The following is an 18,520-nucleotide window of genomic DNA, read 5'->3' as shown; positions in this document are numbered from 1 at the left end:
GAAGGGGGGCGTATTGCAGTAATGCTTCAACAGAGACAGATGGTACTTACATCACACATTTTTTTCCTGAAAGCCAAGAGACAATTATCTACAGTTTTTTCTACTCTGTCTGGTCAGAAACACTGCCGATACAAAGATGAAAGGGAACGTATCGTTGTTATGTCTTTCAAATGGTCAGTACTAAAACATAAAATCTTTAAAAATAAATCATTTTTGTTTGCTAAATTGAAAAATGTTGCATGTTAATATTATGAATCTTCATTTAGAGCCAGCAGGGGGAGCTCTAGGTTACTTTTTACATGCATGCTACACTTTGCTGCTCTGTTGATAATGACCCATTGTTTACAGAGCTTGGTGCCTCTGGCTTTAATAAACAAACACACACCTGAGTGACTTATCCCTCCCTCTTCATCCGAACAGCCTGCACTGTTCATCTGGGCATACAGAGAGCAGAAAGTGACAGTCTAAAGGCAAACAGCTTCTGCTGTTCTCTCTCTTTACAAACCCATACTGCTCTACAAATCCAGCAACATGGGTTATTATTTTTTATAAAAGAAAAATCATATACGTAGTGATATACCTGGTTTTGAGAGGGACTTCCTGTCCCACTTCCTCCCATCTTCTTTCTGCCTAGGCGACTCCTCCTCTCCCCCTAGATGACTCCTCCCTCCCTGCAATCTTCTGGGACACGTAACAGGTCCTAGAAGATAGCCTGGCCACTGACAGAGCGCAGCTGTCACAGCCGGGCGCCCACACTTACAATGCCAGCGCCGCGGAGAGACGGAGAGAGGAGCGAGGCATCGGGCGGCTGCATCGCTGGACCATGGAACAGGTGAATATACAGGTGTATATATGCTTTACTTTTTGTAGCTGCTAAATTTTAATAATATTACCAACCAGTGAAACTCCTCTTAAAGTAGAGAATCACTTTAATAGTCATGGCAGGTACTGTCCTGTAGGTACTGTGCCAAATTGCTGCCCTTCTGTATAGAACCCCTTCTATTTCCATTGTTTAATACAGGTATTTGCTCCCACTTCCGGGCATAGATGGCTGCATTATCTGCGGGTATCTACACCACTTCCCACCCTCCACCACCCCCCGCTGTCTTCTGCGAGACACTCAGGTCCCAGAACACAGCAGGGACCATTTGGGTCGCAGAGCACAAGTCGTGCATGCGCAGTAGGGCACCAGGAAGTGAGGCCACAAGGCTGTGTCTGCTGTGTCTGGTAGTATCTCTTTTTGCTGAGCCAACAGAGATGCTGGACAGCTCCCTGCATGATTCCTTAGAGCAGGGGTCTCCAAACTTTCTAAAGAAAGGGCCGGATTAATGTCCTCCAGACTTTAAGGGGGCCGGACTGTGGCCATCAGGAGTACAAAATTCCCCATCATTGGTATCATTGGACCCCATCATTGGTGTCATTGGGAGAAATTCTGCCCCATCACTGGGAGGAATTCTGCCCCATCACTGGGAGGAACTCTGCCCCATCACTGGGAGGAACTCTGCCCCATCACTGGGAGGAATTCTGCCCCATCACTGGGAGGAATTCTGCCCCATCACTGGGAGGAATTCTGCCCCATCACTGGGAGGAACTCTGCCCCATCACTGGGAGGAACTCTGCCCCATCACTGGGAGGAACTCTGCCCCATCACTGGGAGGAACTCTGCCCCATCACTGGGAGGAACTCTGCCCCATCACTGGGAGGAACTCTGCCCCATCACTGGGAGGAACTCTGCCCCATCACTGGGAGGAATTCTGCCCCATCACTGGGTGGAATTCTGCCCCATCATTGTTGTCATTGGGAGGAATTCTGCCCCATCACTGGGAGGAATTCTGCCCCTTCACTGGGAGGAATTCTGCCCCATCATTGGTGTCATTGGGAGGAATTCTGCCCCATCATTGGGGGGTCACTGGGAGGAATTCTGCCCCATCATTGGGGGTCATTGGGAGGAATTCTGCCCCATCATTGGTGCTAATGAATAAAAAAGCACCCCAAGGGCCAGATAAAATCAAGCAAAGGGCCGCATCTGGCCCCCGGGCCGCAGTTTGGAGACCACTGCCTTAGAGCAATGGTCATCAACCCTGTCCTCAGGGCCCACAAACAGACCAGATTTGCAAGATAACTGAAAAACATCACAGGTGATATCATTCGCTGCTCAGTGATTGCAGCATTTTAGTCTGCATCTCCCCAAGGTAATACATAAAACCTGGTCTGTTTGTGGGCCCTGAGGACGGGGTTGATGACCACTGCTCTAAGAAATCATGCAGGGAGCTTCCCAGCATCTCTGTTGGCTCAGCAAAAAGAGATACTACCAGACACAGCAGAGGTTCCAGGTTCAGGTCTGGATCCTGACAATAGTTGAGATGACCTTTACATTTTAAAGTTGACCACCACTGGTATATAGGATACAGTCTCCTGGCCAGAGTGTGTTATTTTTTTTTTTTTTGGAACACCCTATCCATCTAGCTGCCATTTTGGTAAACCATCATATGGTATCTGTATTTGGAGGCAGGGCCGCCATCAGGGGGGTACAGGCAGTACACCTCTAAGGGGCCCGGATGGCAACCCCCACTTTTTTTTATAAAAAAATGTTGTATTATTTTTTTATATATATATATATTTTTTGTTTTGTTTATATTAAAGGGCCAAGATGGGACCCCCCCCCCCCGGAGGTCTCCACGGCCCCGGATGGCAACCCCCCATTTTTTTTTTATAAAAAAAATTGTAACGAGACCCTTGCTCGCTCGCTTCCGCTCCCCCGACACTCCTCTGCTACTATTGAGTCAGCTTGCAGATCGCAACGTCTGATGGTTCGGTCATCCAAGGCTCCGGGATCCGAACTACAGCTATGTGCCATTCGGAATCCATTACAACAAACACCAGGCAGGCTGTATGTAAGTTCAAACAGGAAGACCTTTATTGGAAGCACACAACACACTTTTATACAGAATTTGGAACATCCCGCCCCCAACAACTGCTTTCCTATTGGTCAATTATAAAGTACATGTAGTTTTCCTTCAGGTCCTCTTAGCCATGCAAATGAGGACTTGAAAATTAGTCAGCAGGGATTGGTCCGATAGCTTGAATAGAAGGACTGATGAGACAGAAGCCCCAGGGGGCAATCAATGTACACAATAGCCAGACACAGAACAATGGAGCCGTCTGGAGCCTTAAGACAGAGCAGAAGACCCCCCACTGTGTAACAGATTTCAAGGAGGAACACTCCCGCATTCCAAGGTCCATGACAATACTTCCTCTGGGAAACAGTCCAACAGCCACAGTGGGACCCCAAACGGGTCAACTCGAGGATGTTGGAAAAGTAGTCTTAAGGTTCCAGGTCTGTCTGCCGGGGTAACCCCTCCCGTCTCAGTGCCAGCAAGTCCCGGGTCCCCAGTATCTTTTCTGGCCCATAGTCTGTCGGTAGGAGGCCCGCCCCCAGTCCCTTCCAAAACACACAGTGACAGTGGGTTCTGTCACAAAAATGTTTTTAATTTATGTATTTAATTTTTTTTATTAAAGGGCCCAGAGGTCCTCAGGGCCCCGGATTGCTACCCCCCCTTCTTTTTTTTATCATATTTTTTTTTGTAAGGGGCCTAGAGGTCCCCCAATTTGTGGCACCCCCCACTTCTCAATCCCCCCTCTTTTCTCAATTTGAGGGGACAGAACCCCCCCCCCCCCGGTTCTCTGCTCCAGGGGGTCCATGCCGGCCCTGTTTGGAGGCACTTTATGTAATTATAATGTTTGTCCAGAGAAGTATTTTTCAGCTGGATGCAAAAGGAAGCAGAACATACAATATTTTCCAGTATTGCAGTACTGGAACTAGAAAGGCGCAAATGCTAAGTCTGAGACTAATAAAGTCTCCTGAGTTTAACCCTGTGTAGATGATGAACTGAATACTGCCTAAAAAAATGTAAAAAAAAGTTTAAAAAAGTAGCAACAAATCAAATAGCTTTACTCTCCTTCACAGCCGGCTTTTCAAATATTCTAAGGTCACCTAGGCATTGCCTAGAAGTGACTGCTGGCTCGAGGCCTAACCTAATTAATTTCCAGAAATTCCTCACGGTTATTCCACAACTTATGTTCCAAGAACCCAGAAGAGTTCTGTCAGAGGAATGTGCGGCAGAGTACAATACGTAATAAACAGATACACAGATTTCACTAATCCTTAGCAGTTCTTGGATTCGGCTCAAAGCTGTCAGTCAGCTGAAAAACTTCTCGCCCACCAGCCCTGCTATATATCTATATATATATATTAAGAGGCTTCCCAATGGCATGTAATTATTCTTGTTGCCATGACAATGGACCTATACTGAGCAGTATTATGAGAACAAGTTGTACCTTGGCATGTAACAAGCCGCTAACAGAAATGCTTTTCACAAATAGAGCTGCGCATCAGACCTGCGCTTCTGTTTATTCACTGTCCAGCTTGGTACGGGGTGCCGCCATCCGGCTCTAATTGTGACCAAGTAATCTCTGTCCCCTCACAGACCACTAGGGCCAGATTCACAAAGAGATACGACGGCGTATCTCCTGATACACCGTCGTATCTCTGAGATCCGACGGTCAGATCTATGCAACTGATTCATAATAATCAGTTCCGCATAGATCTCCCTTAGATCCGACTGGTGTAAGTGACTTACACCGTCGGATCTTAGGCTGCAATATCCCGCCGGCCGCTAGGTGTCGCTTCGGTTTTTTACGCGAGGAATATGCAAATTCCGATTTCCGCCGATTCAGAAACGAACGCCCTCCCGTCGATTTTTTTTTTACGTCGTTTGCGTTCGGCTTTTTCCGGCGGATAGTTACCCCTGCTATATGAGGGGTAGCTAATGTTAAGTATGGCCGTCGTTCCCGCGCCGAGTTTCAAATTTTTACGTCGTTTGAGTAAGTCGGTCGGGAATACGGATGGCCGGAATTTACTTTGCCGCCGAAAACAATGACGTCCTAGCGACGTCATTTGGAGCATGCGCACTGGGAAATATCGCCGGTGGCGCATGCGCAGTTAAATCGGCACTGGAACACGCCTAGTTTAAATTGTACACTCCCCCTAGCCGCGGAATTTGAATTCCGCCGGGGGAGTTACGATCCGCCGGCGCAAGTTTGAAGGTAAGTGCTTTGTGAATACTGCACTAGCCTCGCAAAAGTGCGCCGGCGGATCGTAAATCACATAGATTACGCGGATCTAAAGATCCGCTAATCTATGTGAATCTAGCCCCACTAGACTTCATATTTTGGTAAAGCAGAACTCATCTGTATCTGAGCACCACAAACTAAAAATGCTGTTTAACCACTTCAGCCCCGGACCACTTGGCTGCCAAATGGCCGGGCCACTTTTTGCGCGGTCGTGCGACGTGGCTCCCAAACAAAGTTGACGTCCTTTTTTCCCCACAAATAGAGCTTTCTTTTGGTGGTATTTGATCACCTCTGCGGTTTTAATCTTTTGCGCTATAAACAAAAATAGAGTGACATTTTTTTTTAAAAAAATCTATATTTTGTACTTTTTGCTATAATAAATATCCCAATTTTTTTTATAAAGAGGAATTTTTTTCTCAATTTAGGCCGATACTTATTCTTCTACATATTTTTGGTTAAAAAAAATCGCAATAAGCGTTTATTGATTGGTTTGCGCACAAGTTATAGCATCTACAAAATAGGGGATAGTTTTATGGCATTTTTATTTTTAAAAAAAATTCACTTGTTATGGCGGCGATCTGCGATTTTTATCATCACTGCGACATTATGGCGGACACATCGGACGCTTTTGATGCTATTTTGGGACCATTCACATTTATACAGCGATTAGTGCTATAAAAATGCATTGATTACTGTATAAATGTGACTGGCAGGGAAGGGGTTAACCAGTAGGTGGCGGGAAGGGGATAAGTGTGTCCTAGGGAGTGATTCTGTTAGGGGGCGTGGCTTACTGTGACACATCACTGCTCGCTGCTCTCGATGAGAGGAAGCAGACGATCAGTGTTGTGTCACTAGAACAGGGAGATGCCTTGTTTACAAAGGAATCCCCCCCGTTCTGCCGTTCCGTGACCAGATCTCGAGACACCAGCAGACACCCCTTTCTGTTTAAGACCCGCCCTGAAACTTTTGAGTGGGGACCTCTACCAATAGCCAGGGCTGTAACAAAGCCTGTGCACTCACTAGCCAAGTCCCCTCCCATATTTCAATATGCCTCCCTATTGGACCAGTGGGGACAGTCTGACAAGCTGAGCTGCACCTGAGTACAATGAGCAGACCTAACCAATGGATCCTACTCCCTGGTAGGCAGAGAGCACTCCTGACATCTTCCTGGTAAGCAGAAATTCCAAAAACTATACTCTCTTCTAGCACCTACCTAGGAGGGTGTTATGCCGCGTACACACGATCGTTTTTCGGCATGAAAAAAAACGACATTTTTAAAATCGTAATTTAAAATTATCGTGTGTGGGCTTCACATCGTTTTTCGGCTTCTGAAAAATGACAAAAAAAAATTTGAACATGCTGCATTTTTTCACGTTGTTTTTAAAAATGTTGTTTTTCGGGTTGTAAAAAATGATCGTGTGTGGGCTAAAACGACGCTTTAAACCCGCGCATGCCCAGAAGCAAGTTATGAGACGGGAGCGCTCATTCTGGTAAAACTACCGTTCATAATGGAGTAAGCACATTCATCACGCTGTAACAGACAGAAAAGCACGAATCGTCTTTTACTAACAAAGAATCGCCAAAAGCAGCCCCAAGGCGAATATAACTTCCCCTTTAGAGTGCCGTTGTACGTGTTGTACGTCACCGCGCTTTGTTCATAATTTTTCAAAAACGATGGTGTGTGGGCAACGTCGTTTTTAATGATGAAGTTGGAAAAACGTCGTATTTTTTCATGCCAAAAAACGATCGTGTGTATGCGGCATTACATTTATATGATTGCATATGTATTTCAAGAAGGCCTTGTGTGTCTTTAAGCGTTCAGTTTACCACAACTACTTATATCCATCATTATATGAAAATTAACAAATATTTTGCTGGTTCACTAAAGATAATTAGGAATTCATGACAAAATGGAAACACTTTCATGAAGCAAAAACTATGTGCTATTTCTTACTCTGTCAAAGAGCTGTTTAACTTGTTTTTAAAGATAACAGAATTGTCTCTGTTGTTGTGGAAGTATTTGTTGTAACACAGAGTTTACTACACCCACAATACCACTATTGTTATGTGTTTTCTAAAGGAGAATGTATCTTTTTTTATAGTTTCTTTATTTTCTAAATATATTTTATTATTTAATAAATATTTTTCAAAATGTTTTATTACCTTGTAATGGGGCAAAGTCTATGCACAATTCTGTGCTGGTGAAATGTCTAAAATAAAAACTACTTTGGTGCAGTTGGCAGTTAGCAAGCACATAAAGATTAATGGTAAGGCATGTAAAACACATGAAAAATGCACCACAATGCAACCACAGTACAAAAAATTCCGAGGCGTAAAAAGTCTGTGCAAGAGCTTAGAACGAGGGTGTCAAACTCAATTTCATCGAGGGCCACATCAGCATTAGGATTGCCCTCAAAAGGGCCGGTTGTATCTAAGATTAGATGTGCAGCGCATCCCCTCCCCCCTTACATAAGATGTTATGAGCCACCCCACCATCAGAAGTTGAGTCCCCCACTCTCCCTTTCATCACACTGCACCCCCCTTACCTTAAGCTGCTGTTGGGAAGAAGCTGAATGCATTGCTTAAAAGCAGAAAGTAATGCCGCGTACACACGATCGGTCCATCCGATGAGAACGGACCGATGGACCGTTTTCATCGGTTAACCGATGAAGCTGACTGATGGTCCGTCGCTCCTACACACCATCGGTTAAAAAAACGATCGTGTCAGAATGTGGTGACGTAAAACACAACGACGTGCTGAAAAAAAACGAAGTTCAATGCTTCCAAGCATGCGTCGACTTGATTCTGAGCATGCATGGATTTTTAAGCGATGGTTGTGCCTACTAACGATCGGTTTTGACCTATCGGTTAGGAATCCATCGGTTAAATTTAAAGCAAGTTTGCTTTTTTTTAACCGATGGTTAAATAACCAATTGCGCCCACACACGATCGGTTTTGACAGATGAAAACGGTCAATCAGACCATTCTCATCGGTTTAACCTATGGTGTGTACGCGGCACCAGAGGAGGCCTGGAGCTCTCCTGCAGCTGCAGGAGAGGTGCGAGGGCCACATGAAATGGCCTGGAGGGCCGGATTCGGCCCGTGGGCCTTGTGTTTGACACCTGTGGCTTAGAAATTAATGTATTGAACAAATAACTGAAAGAAATATATAAAGCATCACTTATTAACAAACTTAAAGCGGAGCTCCACCCGTAAGGGGAAGCTCTGTTTTTTTATTTCCCCCACCCCTCCGCTGCAACTTTGGCAAATTTTGAGAGGGAGGGGGAGCGGGTGCCTGTTTTTGACAGGTACCCCTCCCCACCTCCGGGAGACTTTGCCGCAGCATGGTCCCTACTTCCAGCGCCTCCGGGCCATTCAGAAAATGCAGTGCACTTCGTGCTTGTGGAGTAGGGAACTGGCTGTAGAGCTTCAAGGCTTCACTGCTGGTTTCCTTTACAAGGAATGGCGGCGGCAGCCCCTAAGAGCCGATTTTAAAATCCCTGTCCTAATATTAAAAGTGAGCAGCTACAGTATTTTTAGCTGCTGGTTTTAAAGTTTTTGTGTGTTGTGGAGGCTGGAGATCCGCTTTTAAGTAGAACTATAGGCAAAAGTTTATTTTTCCTTTTGGATAGAATAGAGTAAGGGAGGGCTATAACCCTGTCAGATTTTTTTTTTTCTGATCCCTCAATAAATGAACAAAAACACAGTATTGAACTGTTTTCTGACTCGGAGTGTCTGTGAAGATGCGGTGCCTGGCTGTGCAGGGTGGGGGATCCATTTCTACTTGCGGCTCTGTAGGGGGCGCTCTACAACAATATCAGTGTACCTGGCCACAGACCTTCCTTTATGAGGAGACATTTTTGGTCCAGAATCCCCTGCCACAGGATTCCGCACCCGGATCTCTCCACATTAAAGCGGGGGTTCACCCTTAGAGAGCACTTTTTAGCCTTAGATTCCTGCTCGTTTGGTCTAGGGGAATCGGCTATTTGTTTTAAAATATGAGCAGTACTTACCCGTTTACGAGATGCACCCTCTCCGTCGCTTCCGGGTATGGGCTGCGGGAATGGGCGTTCCTTCTTGATTGACAGTCTTCCGAGAGGCTTCCGACGGTCGCATCCATCGCGTCACGATTTTCCGAAAGAAGCCGAACGTCGGTGCGCAGGCGCAGTATAGAGCCGCACCGACGTTCGGCTTCTTTCGGCTACGAGTGACGCGATGGATGCGACCGTCGAAAGCCTCTCGGAAGACTGTCAATCAAGAAGGAACGCCCGCTCCCGAAGACCCATATCCCGGAAGCGACGGAGAAGATGCATCTCGAAAACGGTAAGTACTGCTCATATTTTAAAACAAATAGCCGATTCCCCTAGACCAAACGAGCAGGAATCTAAGGGGAAAAAATTATTTTTTTAATAAATGGGTGAACTCCCGCTTTAACTTTGGTAGAACTTGGATCTGACAGGCAAACACAGTCGAGCCTTTCAGAGTATGGTGCATCCTTCGATGAAGTTTCCAGGCCTTCTCCCAAGATACCAGCCTCTTGCATGGTCCTCTCCAGAATAGGTCCCCCCTGGCTTCCTTCATCAAGTATCTTCCTCCCGCAGGACAGACAGCACAGGATCACCTTGCAAATGCAGACCAAGTGTTACTACTGGGCCTACCAGGCGAAGCCGCGACCCCAGGCCAACGTGGTCCCGGAGTCAGGATTCAGGAACACGCACCTCAGGCAAGGTGGGCCATGAGGCACGAACAACGGGCCCCGCCAATGGCGTCTGTCTCTTAAGTACCCCTCCCCAGCATGCACAGCGGGGCAACCACTTCCACTGATTCGCCGCAGAGGGGGGAACACCCAATACACCCTGACTCTGCTGCTGCCACCCTTGGCCTGGGATGGCAATAACACCCCCAGGCAAGCAATGATGGTTACTCCCACCCCAGCAATGGCTGGAACAGAGGCTAAATTGCCCTCAATCATATTTGTCTGAGCCAAATAACGACTCAGACCCCCTCTAAATTTACAGCAGTGCCTGTTCAACAGGAGCAGAGCGCTACATAGGCAAGAATGATGTTGAGCACACATGCACAAATGTGCTGAAGGGCTAGGATTCCATACACAAGCCTGCAAGGACGACGCAGTGAAGGCGGTCTGGGCCACCTTTTCCTGCGCATTCGCCAGCATCGCTCACCACAGTTGCAGATGTGCCACAGGGCTGAGCCACATCCCGAAGGCTGAGCAGAGCCTTTTAGTGCATTTTCACATGCACTGGACTATCAAAAATAGTGGCGTTAGTGAAAGGGGATAGAGCCATGATCAAGGGGACTGAAGTTCCTCTAAGGCCTCGTACACACGGACGGACAGTCCGCTGAAAACGGTCCGCTGGACCGTTTGCAGCGGACATGTGCGCCCGGAGATTTCTGTCTGATGGTTGTACACACCATCAGACAGAAATCTGTGCGTAAACATTATGCCGGGAAGTGGCCGCGCCGTCGCCGCAACGATGATGCATGCATCGAATCAGTACGACGCATGCGAGGGATGACGGTCGGTCGGACGTGTCTGGTGAGTCTGTACAGACGACCGAACACGTCCGACGGACAGGTTTCCAGCGTACAGATTTCTTGGCATGCTAAGAAATTTTTGTCCGCTGGAAACTGTCCGATCCGCCGGACAATTGTCCGGTCGGGCCTACACACGACCGGATCTGTCCGCTGAAACCGTCGGACCAGTTTCAGCGGACAGATCCGGTCGTGTGTAAGGGGCCTTAGTTCTACTGGCCACAGCGAAGCAGATTGTTTTGCACCATGTTGTACTGAAAAGAGTGCTGCAGCTCTCCTCTTTTTCAGTGCACACTTCCACAGCATGGTGCTATGACAATGACCTCATAGGACGGAGTTTTTTTGTGCCCAGCACACCTGGTGTGAAAGTTCCCTGAAGGCAATTTCCCATACTTTGAGGTGCCCACTTTCACAATGTGCTTTTGTTAGGACAGTCGGAAAGGTGTGACAAGTTCCCCTCAATACATCACTGTCCTTTTTTTTATGAAACCAGTTTACCGATTAGGCGGGACCTGGTAATACATTTATCTGCTTGCAATACAAATGGGAACATCCGTCCAAGACAAACTGTGGTTGTACACTGGCGCTATTTCCTTGTTATGTTTTCCTTCTTGTGATCTGTTTCATCAACCAGAGCCTGGCTGGCACAAGGTCAATGTGATTACAGGCCGAATTCTTGACAAAGGATGCTTTTGTCTAGGACACACCTTGTTATTTGGATTGACCTCACGCCAGCCTTCTATAAACCATACAATGACAAAGTTACTAGCATTGGGTTTAGGGAAAAGCCATTAAGGCATGCAGTAGAGTAACATGGATTAGAAGCAGTAAATGGCTTTTGGCCTTTTGTGCCTGCAGCGCCCCCTTACTTTCAGTATGGGCACTACGCTAACGTTAGTGGGGAATGGGAGAGTTATTTTGCTCCCATTCACAATTTGTTAAATTACAGGGCTGCTGTCCTTTCAGAACTGTCTTGTAGGTCAGTCTGCGCTTCAGGGGTGCGTTTTCCACCTCTGGGCGGCAGTTGGCGCTAGAGGGATTCTGGCAGAGCCACCTTTGCCCAGCAGCCAATTAAAGGAGTTTTTCCCTCGCTGGGCGTGCTGGGGAAGGGTATATCTGGGGCAGACGCCATTGATTCGAGGTCCTTTTTCGCGGGGTCTGAGTTGAAGGTGCGGCATCCACCTTCAGGGTGTGCGCATCCATGGACCCCGCCACCATGGTCTACCTGGCCGAAGTTGCGCACCATGCGGAGCTCCATCCTGTTGCTGAGAGGGGCCCCAGCGACTGGCTGGGTCCCAACCTTTGTTAAGAGGATCCTAAACTGAGGGCTGTACGGTGGGGAGTCGGCTCAGGGAGAACCCGGAGAGAGGTCATCCAGGAGGCCTGAACGAACTATCGGGGATCTGGTTACCCCGATACTGACAGGTACATTGCAGCTGTCAACCGGTTAATTGAACAGACCTAGAGATACAGTGGTTCTATTAAGACTCCAACAGGGATTCAGGGTATTTTGGATTTGGACTTGGGTGCGCCCTGGTATTATTACACCGGATGGCCCTGGGCTCATCTACTCCTTATCTCCCTGGGCTGGAGGAACGCTCAGAGGTAACCCTATCTCTATATATTCCTGCAGTCAGGAAAGGTCTATATCCATGAAATGATTTGGTTCATGTAAAAAAAAACACGATTGTACTACTCTTCATCTGTGACCCCTGATGACGGTCTATTACCAGAAACGCGTCGGACATTTTTGAATCATCAACATAAGAGAGTTTTTGTTTTTGTCACTACTTGTGGCATACGTGCTGTCTTGCTGTTTTGTATTTGTATATTTGTCTTTTTTATATGCACAATGGGTGCTTGCTGCGTGTTTTAATACCAAGTGCAATTATGTGTACCTATTTCTATTAAAACGATTTTATACTGTAAACATTGTTCGGCCTTTAAAGTCCCACTCAGGGGGTGATTCTCTTTTTTGTATTGTGAGATATCAGGGGTCTTAACAGACCTCTGACATCTCCCCTTTGAGACAGCGAAAGGGACTAGGGACACAGATTTCCCAGTCCCTTTCTCAGCAGCCTCTGCTGCACTGAAAATGAATGGAGAGAAGACAGCGACTCCTCTTCATTCATTAACTGAGACATCATAATCACAGGAGGTTTACGATGTTTCAGTTATGTGAATAACTGACTCTGTCCATTCATAAAACAAAGTAGCCGGGTTTACCGGCTCCTACCTCCACTCTCCATCCTGACAGATCGAGGGGGACAGGTGCACGGAGGGGGACACGGGGCTGACTGACCGAGGGGGTTTGTTGCAGGAGGTGCGGACGACCCGACCGGGGGGGGGGGGGGGGTTGCCCCCCCAAAAAATATGCCACCGGGCGCTAGGCACACTTACATAACACTAAAATTACACAATTTTTCATGATAAATTCTTCACTTTTTAAAACTGAAGTCTAGGTATGATCTTTATTGCATACAGTGGCCAGTGGTTACATTGGTAAAACATGGACCAATGAAAGTATTTGGGGGAGGATATGTGCTTGGGGAGAGGATTTTTTGGGGAGGATTTATGCTGGGGGAGGATTTGTGCTGGGGGGGAAGGGGGGAATTTGTGCTCATGGGGGAATTTGGGGAAGGATTTGTGCTCGGGGGAAGGGGGGAATTTGTGCTGGGGGAGAGGATTTGTGCTCATGGGGAAATTTGGGGGAGGATTTGTGCTTAGAGGAGAAATTTGAGGAGTAGAGGATTTGTGCTAGGATGGGTTATTTTGTGTGGGGGTGGATTTGTGCTAGGAGGAGAGATTTGGGAAGGAAGTTGATTTTATCTGGGATGTGGGTCAAAAAAATTTGCTCGGAGGGAGGATATCAGCAGGGGGGGGGGGGGGTTTGTACTGGAAGAAAGGAGAAGTTTTGTTTGGGGAGAATTTTGGCTTGCAATGGAGTTATACTGTATGCAAAGGGGGTTTGCGTGCAAATTGGTAATTAATTTTATTTTGGGGAGGGGGGATTTTTTGCTGACACGTAATGCTCATACATCTGAGGGGGGGGGGGGTTGCAGTTTGGGATCTTCACCCTGGCCGACTTTGTCTCGCTGTCCTGTCGAGAAATGCCTCCTGTCGAATAATGCCTGCCTGGGTTTTAAAGGTACATGTTTTCTCACCTTAATGCATTTTATGCATTAAAGTAAAAACACATCCGAGGATTAGCAGCCCCCCCCCCCCAGGGGTTGTCTTAATGAGAGGGCAAACCTGGCCACCCCATGCAGCTTGAATGCTTGGGTCTTGAAGGAAGGGATGTAGAGAGGCCACAGTGTAGGGGGTATCAGGGATGTAGTGGGGTCACAATACAAGGGGTATCTTATGGTATATGGTTACAGTGCTGGGCGGGAATATCTAGGGTGTAGAGGGGTCAGAGTGCTGGGGGGACATCAGGGGTGTTGAGGGGTCAGAGTGCTGGGGGGACATCAGGGGTGTAGAGGGGTCAGAGTGCTAGGGGGATATCTGGGGTGTAGAGGCGTCAGAGTGCTGGGGGGACATCAGGGGTGTAGAGAGGTCAGAGTGCTGGGGGGACATCAGGGGTGTAGAGGGGTCAGAGTGCTGGGGGGACATCAGGGGTGTAGAGGGGTGTAGAGGGGTCAGAGTTCTGGGGGGATATCTGTGATGTAGAGGGATCATAGTTCTGGGGAAGAATCAATCTAGCAGATATATTGTTAGCTTTGTTACTTTATGTATGTAGTATTTGCTTCTTGTTTCTTTGCTGTACAGAATGATTGTTCATGTAGTTAATGCGGAGCTCCACCCAAAAGGGGAAGCTCCTCTTGTCTGCCTCCTACCTACTTGATGTCTGTTTACCTGCACTGTCTCTGTTGTAAGGGCCCCAGAGCATTACTTGGCCCAGGGGCCCATGATGTTCTTAAGATTGCCCCCCCCCCCCCCCCCCCACCGTTTACTTACCTAACCCCTCGAAAGTCATGTGCCGTGAACACGCTGGCTTCTCGGCTCATTCATTGGTTGATTGAAAGCAGTGCAGCTATTGGCTCGCGCTACAGTCAATCACATCCAATGTCGCAGCGCGCCAGGGGAGCGGGGCCGAGTGATGCAGTGAGCGGCTATAGCTGCCGGCTGTATCATGCTTGCATGAAGGTGGTTGGTTCCTGGGGGGAGGAGCCGAGACAGCTGCCGAGGGACCCCAGAAGACCAGGTTCGGGGCAACTCTGTGCAAAACGAGCTGCACAGCGGAGGTAAGTATAACATGTTTGTTATTTTAAAAAAAAATGTTTTACCTTTACAACCCCTTTAATCGACTTGATTTAAATCAAATCCACCCTGCACCGTACAGTAAAAAAAAATTGTGCATGTCTGATCAAATAATATCGGTTGAACTGTGCTGATCGGCTCTTGAAAGCTCTGTACTAATGATCAGATTATCGTACGATCGCTCCGAAACCACCATTTTTCATACGATTTTCTGATCGTGTGTAGCGGGCATAATGCCGCGTACACGCGATTATTTTTCGGCATGAAAAAAAACAACGTTTTTAAAAACGTCATTTAAAATGATCGTGTGTGGGCTTCACATCGTTTTTCGGCTGCATTTTTTCACGTCGTTTTTTAAAATGTTATTTTTCGTGTTGTTAAAAATGATCGTGTGTGGGGAAAAAACGACGTTTTAAACCCGCGCATGCCCAAAAGCAAGTTATGAGATGGGAGCGTTCGTTCAGGTAAAACTACCGTTCATAATGGAGTAAGCACATTCATCACGCTGTAACAGACAAAAAAGCGCGAATCGTCTTTTACTAACAAGGAATCAGCTAAAAGCAGCCCAAAGGCGAATATAACTTCCCCTTTAGAGTGCCGTCGTAAGTGTTGTACGTCACCGCGCTTTGTTCATAATTTTTCAAAAACGATGGTGTGTGGGCAACATCGTTTTTAATGATGAAGTTGGAAAAACTTTGGGCCAGATTCAGAAAGAATCGTGGCGGCGTAACGTATCGTCTTTACGTTACACCGCCGCAAGTTTTCAGCGCAAGTGCCTGATTCACCAAGCACTTGCGTGTAAACTTACAGCGGTGTAACGTAAAGCCGTCCGGCGCAAGCCCGCCTAATTCAAATGGGGCGTGTACCATTTAAATTAGGCACGCTCCCGCGCCGAACGTTCTGCGCATGCTCCGTTAGTAAATTTCCCGACGTGCTTTGCGCGAAATTACGGCGCCCCAACGTGTTTGTGAATGGCGACGTGCGTAACGTACTTACGCCGAAAAAAAAAATTTCAATTCGACATGGGAACGACGGCCATACTTTAACATGGCTGGTGTAAAGTTAAGCCATGAAAAAGCAGGCTTAACTTTGCGACGGAAAAAAACGACTTGCGACGACGTAACGCACGCGAGTAGCTTCGTGGATCGCCGTAAAAGCTAATTTGCATACACGACGCTGGAAAACGACGCAAACTCCACCCAGCGGCGGCCGAAGTATTGCAGCCTAAGATCCGAAGGCGTACGAAGCCGTAAGCCTGTCGGATCTTAGCCAAATGCCGTCGTACCTTGTTTGTGAATCACAAATTAAGATACGACGTGGCAAATTTGAAAATACTTCTTCTATGAATCTGGCCCTTTGTTTTTTGGACATGCTGAAAAACTTCGTTTTTTTTATGCCGAAAAATGATCGTGTGCACGGGGCATAAGGCTTGGTTCACGCATGTCCAGCCGCGGATTTCAGCAAGATTTTTAAAAGTAGTCCGATGCCGCATACGTGTCACGCAAAAATGCCACAAAAAAAAGGGCAGAAATTTGACAAAACGCATGGGGCCTTAGGGTTAAGTAGGTTGTGAAAGGCTGCCCCTAGAACGCAACAGCCAAGTGGCGAGGAAAGCGACGCTTGCGATATGAATCTGTAGCAAGTGGCAGCACAGATTGTGGAGAAGGCGATGATCTGCACACTGTGTGGGTGCAGAATTGTCATGCAGCGTGCGTCTTTAGAAAGTGTAAGCAGAGACCTGGAAAGGTGCGACGCTCTGCACATTGTGTGGGCTCCTAATTCTGTAATATTGCAGAGTCCCGGAGAAATGGTTTTGTTGGAGCTGAATGCTGTCAGCAGGGGAGGACTTGGCTATACAGTAGCACAGTCATGTGACTCCTCGCTCTCACAGAAAAGATCTTGCACAAGTGAGAGCTTTGCAGTTCCATATCAATGACCGAGCACAGGCTGCAGGGCTGGAGGCAAGGCAAAGCGAGCGTTCCATAGATCGCTAATACAGGGGGCGCAATCATGTCTCAGAAGTGGTTTGACCGGGTCAGGGTACCTGAATCCGCAGGGACGGGGATGCACAGAGCTATGCTGGTCAAGTCCGGTAAGCGACTGTTTATGTTCATCTTATAACCTGGAATACGATGGCTGGTGGGAAGGAGAATACGATGCTTCAAATTTTCTATTCCGATCGTTCGTTCCAATCGTTCGTTCCAATCGTTCGTTCGTTCCTTGCTGCTCCAAAACATATGTGGCTTGTCTTCTTTTTTTTTTTTTTTGTGATTTAGATTGGCGTAAAAAACGATTACTTCGCTCTATCGAGGAAAGACACGTGCACCTTGCGAGGATCATAAACTAAAAACAGATTTGTGAGAGAACACAAAAACACGTTACATCAGATCAGAAAATAAATCTTCTGTGCCTTCTGCGTTTATTCTTGATCTGATTGGGCAATTCTGATCGCTTCTGATCGAACGCACCACCACACTCGCCGCAATCGTCAAAACAGAAAATGGATAGATTAAAAACAGGAAATGCGTTGTGTGTATGACGAGTGCGAGGATCTGTATGTGTGATCCAGACCGGTCCTGCTGCTGCAGAATATCTTGGAAGGTTCAGCGGTCAGCCAACCCACTGAGCGTCCAGAGGTGCTATTTACCCAGCAGGATAGAGAGTGACAAGTGTGCAGGCGGTGCTCAGAGTCATCAGGAGGATCTTCAAAGATTATAAGATCTGCACTTACTGGAGTCATATCAAGTCAAGAGATTGATTCTGATTGGTTGCTTTGGGTTCTCGTCCTTTACAATTATTTTTATTATTGCTCTTTAAATATAGTATAATTATGATGATTAATATTATTATTATTGCTTTTTACATTTAGTATTAGTATTATTGCTCTTTACATATAGTATTCATATTATTATTTTTTAGTATGATTATTGTTATTGCTCTTTACATATAGTATTCATATTATTTTAGCTCTTTAAATATAGTAGTATTATTATTATTACTTTTTACATATAGTAATATTTTTACTATTTTTCTTCTTCTTCTTCTTTTTATTAGTATTATTATTTCTCTTTACATAGTGTAGTATTATTATTATTATTATTATTATTATTATTATTATTATTATTATTATTATTACTAATATTATTACTCTTCTTTACATATAGTATTATTATTATTTATTATTGTTATTATTATTATTACTCTTTTTGTATAGTATTATTATTATTACTACTTTTTACATACAGTATTATTAGTATTTTTCTTCTTCTTCTTTTTATTATTATTCCCCTTTAATATAGTATTATTATTACTAATATTATTACTCTTTACATATGGTATTATTATTACTCTTTACATATGGTATTATTATTATTATTATTATTACTACACTTTACATATAGTATTATTATTCTCATTACTTTTTACATATAGTATTATTATTACTATTATAATATTATTATCACGCTTAACATGTTGTATTATTATTACTGCTATTATTATTATTATTATCATTATTATTATTATTACACTTTACATATAGTATTATTATTATTACTTTTTACATATAGTATTA

At 45.8% G+C, this 18,520-nt stretch overlaps 1 protein-coding gene across 2 annotated transcripts in view; it reads left to right on the top strand.

Moving 5' to 3' along the window:
- FAM107A (family with sequence similarity 107 member A) overlaps positions 1-18,520 on the top strand; it is a 185,844-nt gene that overhangs the window by 87,690 nt on the left and 79,634 nt on the right. Inside the window, exon 1 of one of the 2 annotated variants that reach the window (XM_040359096.1) lies at positions 16,719-17,038. The exons of the other annotated variant lie outside the window; for it this stretch is intronic. Coding sequence (XP_040215030.1) covers positions 16,957-17,038 — 82 coding nt within the window. The 5' untranslated portion in view covers positions 16,719-16,956. Of the gene's footprint in view, positions 1-16,718; positions 17,039-18,520 lie in introns of those variants that run through there. 2 annotated transcript variants of the gene reach the window in all.

This window comes from Rana temporaria, chromosome 7 (genome assembly GCF_905171775.1).
Source record: "Rana temporaria chromosome 7, aRanTem1.1, whole genome shotgun sequence".
Lineage (NCBI taxonomy): Eukaryota > Metazoa > Chordata > Amphibia > Anura > Ranidae > Rana > Rana temporaria.
The sequence above is the reverse complement of the archived record's forward strand: the minus strand, read 5'-3'. Positions and strand labels throughout refer to the sequence as shown.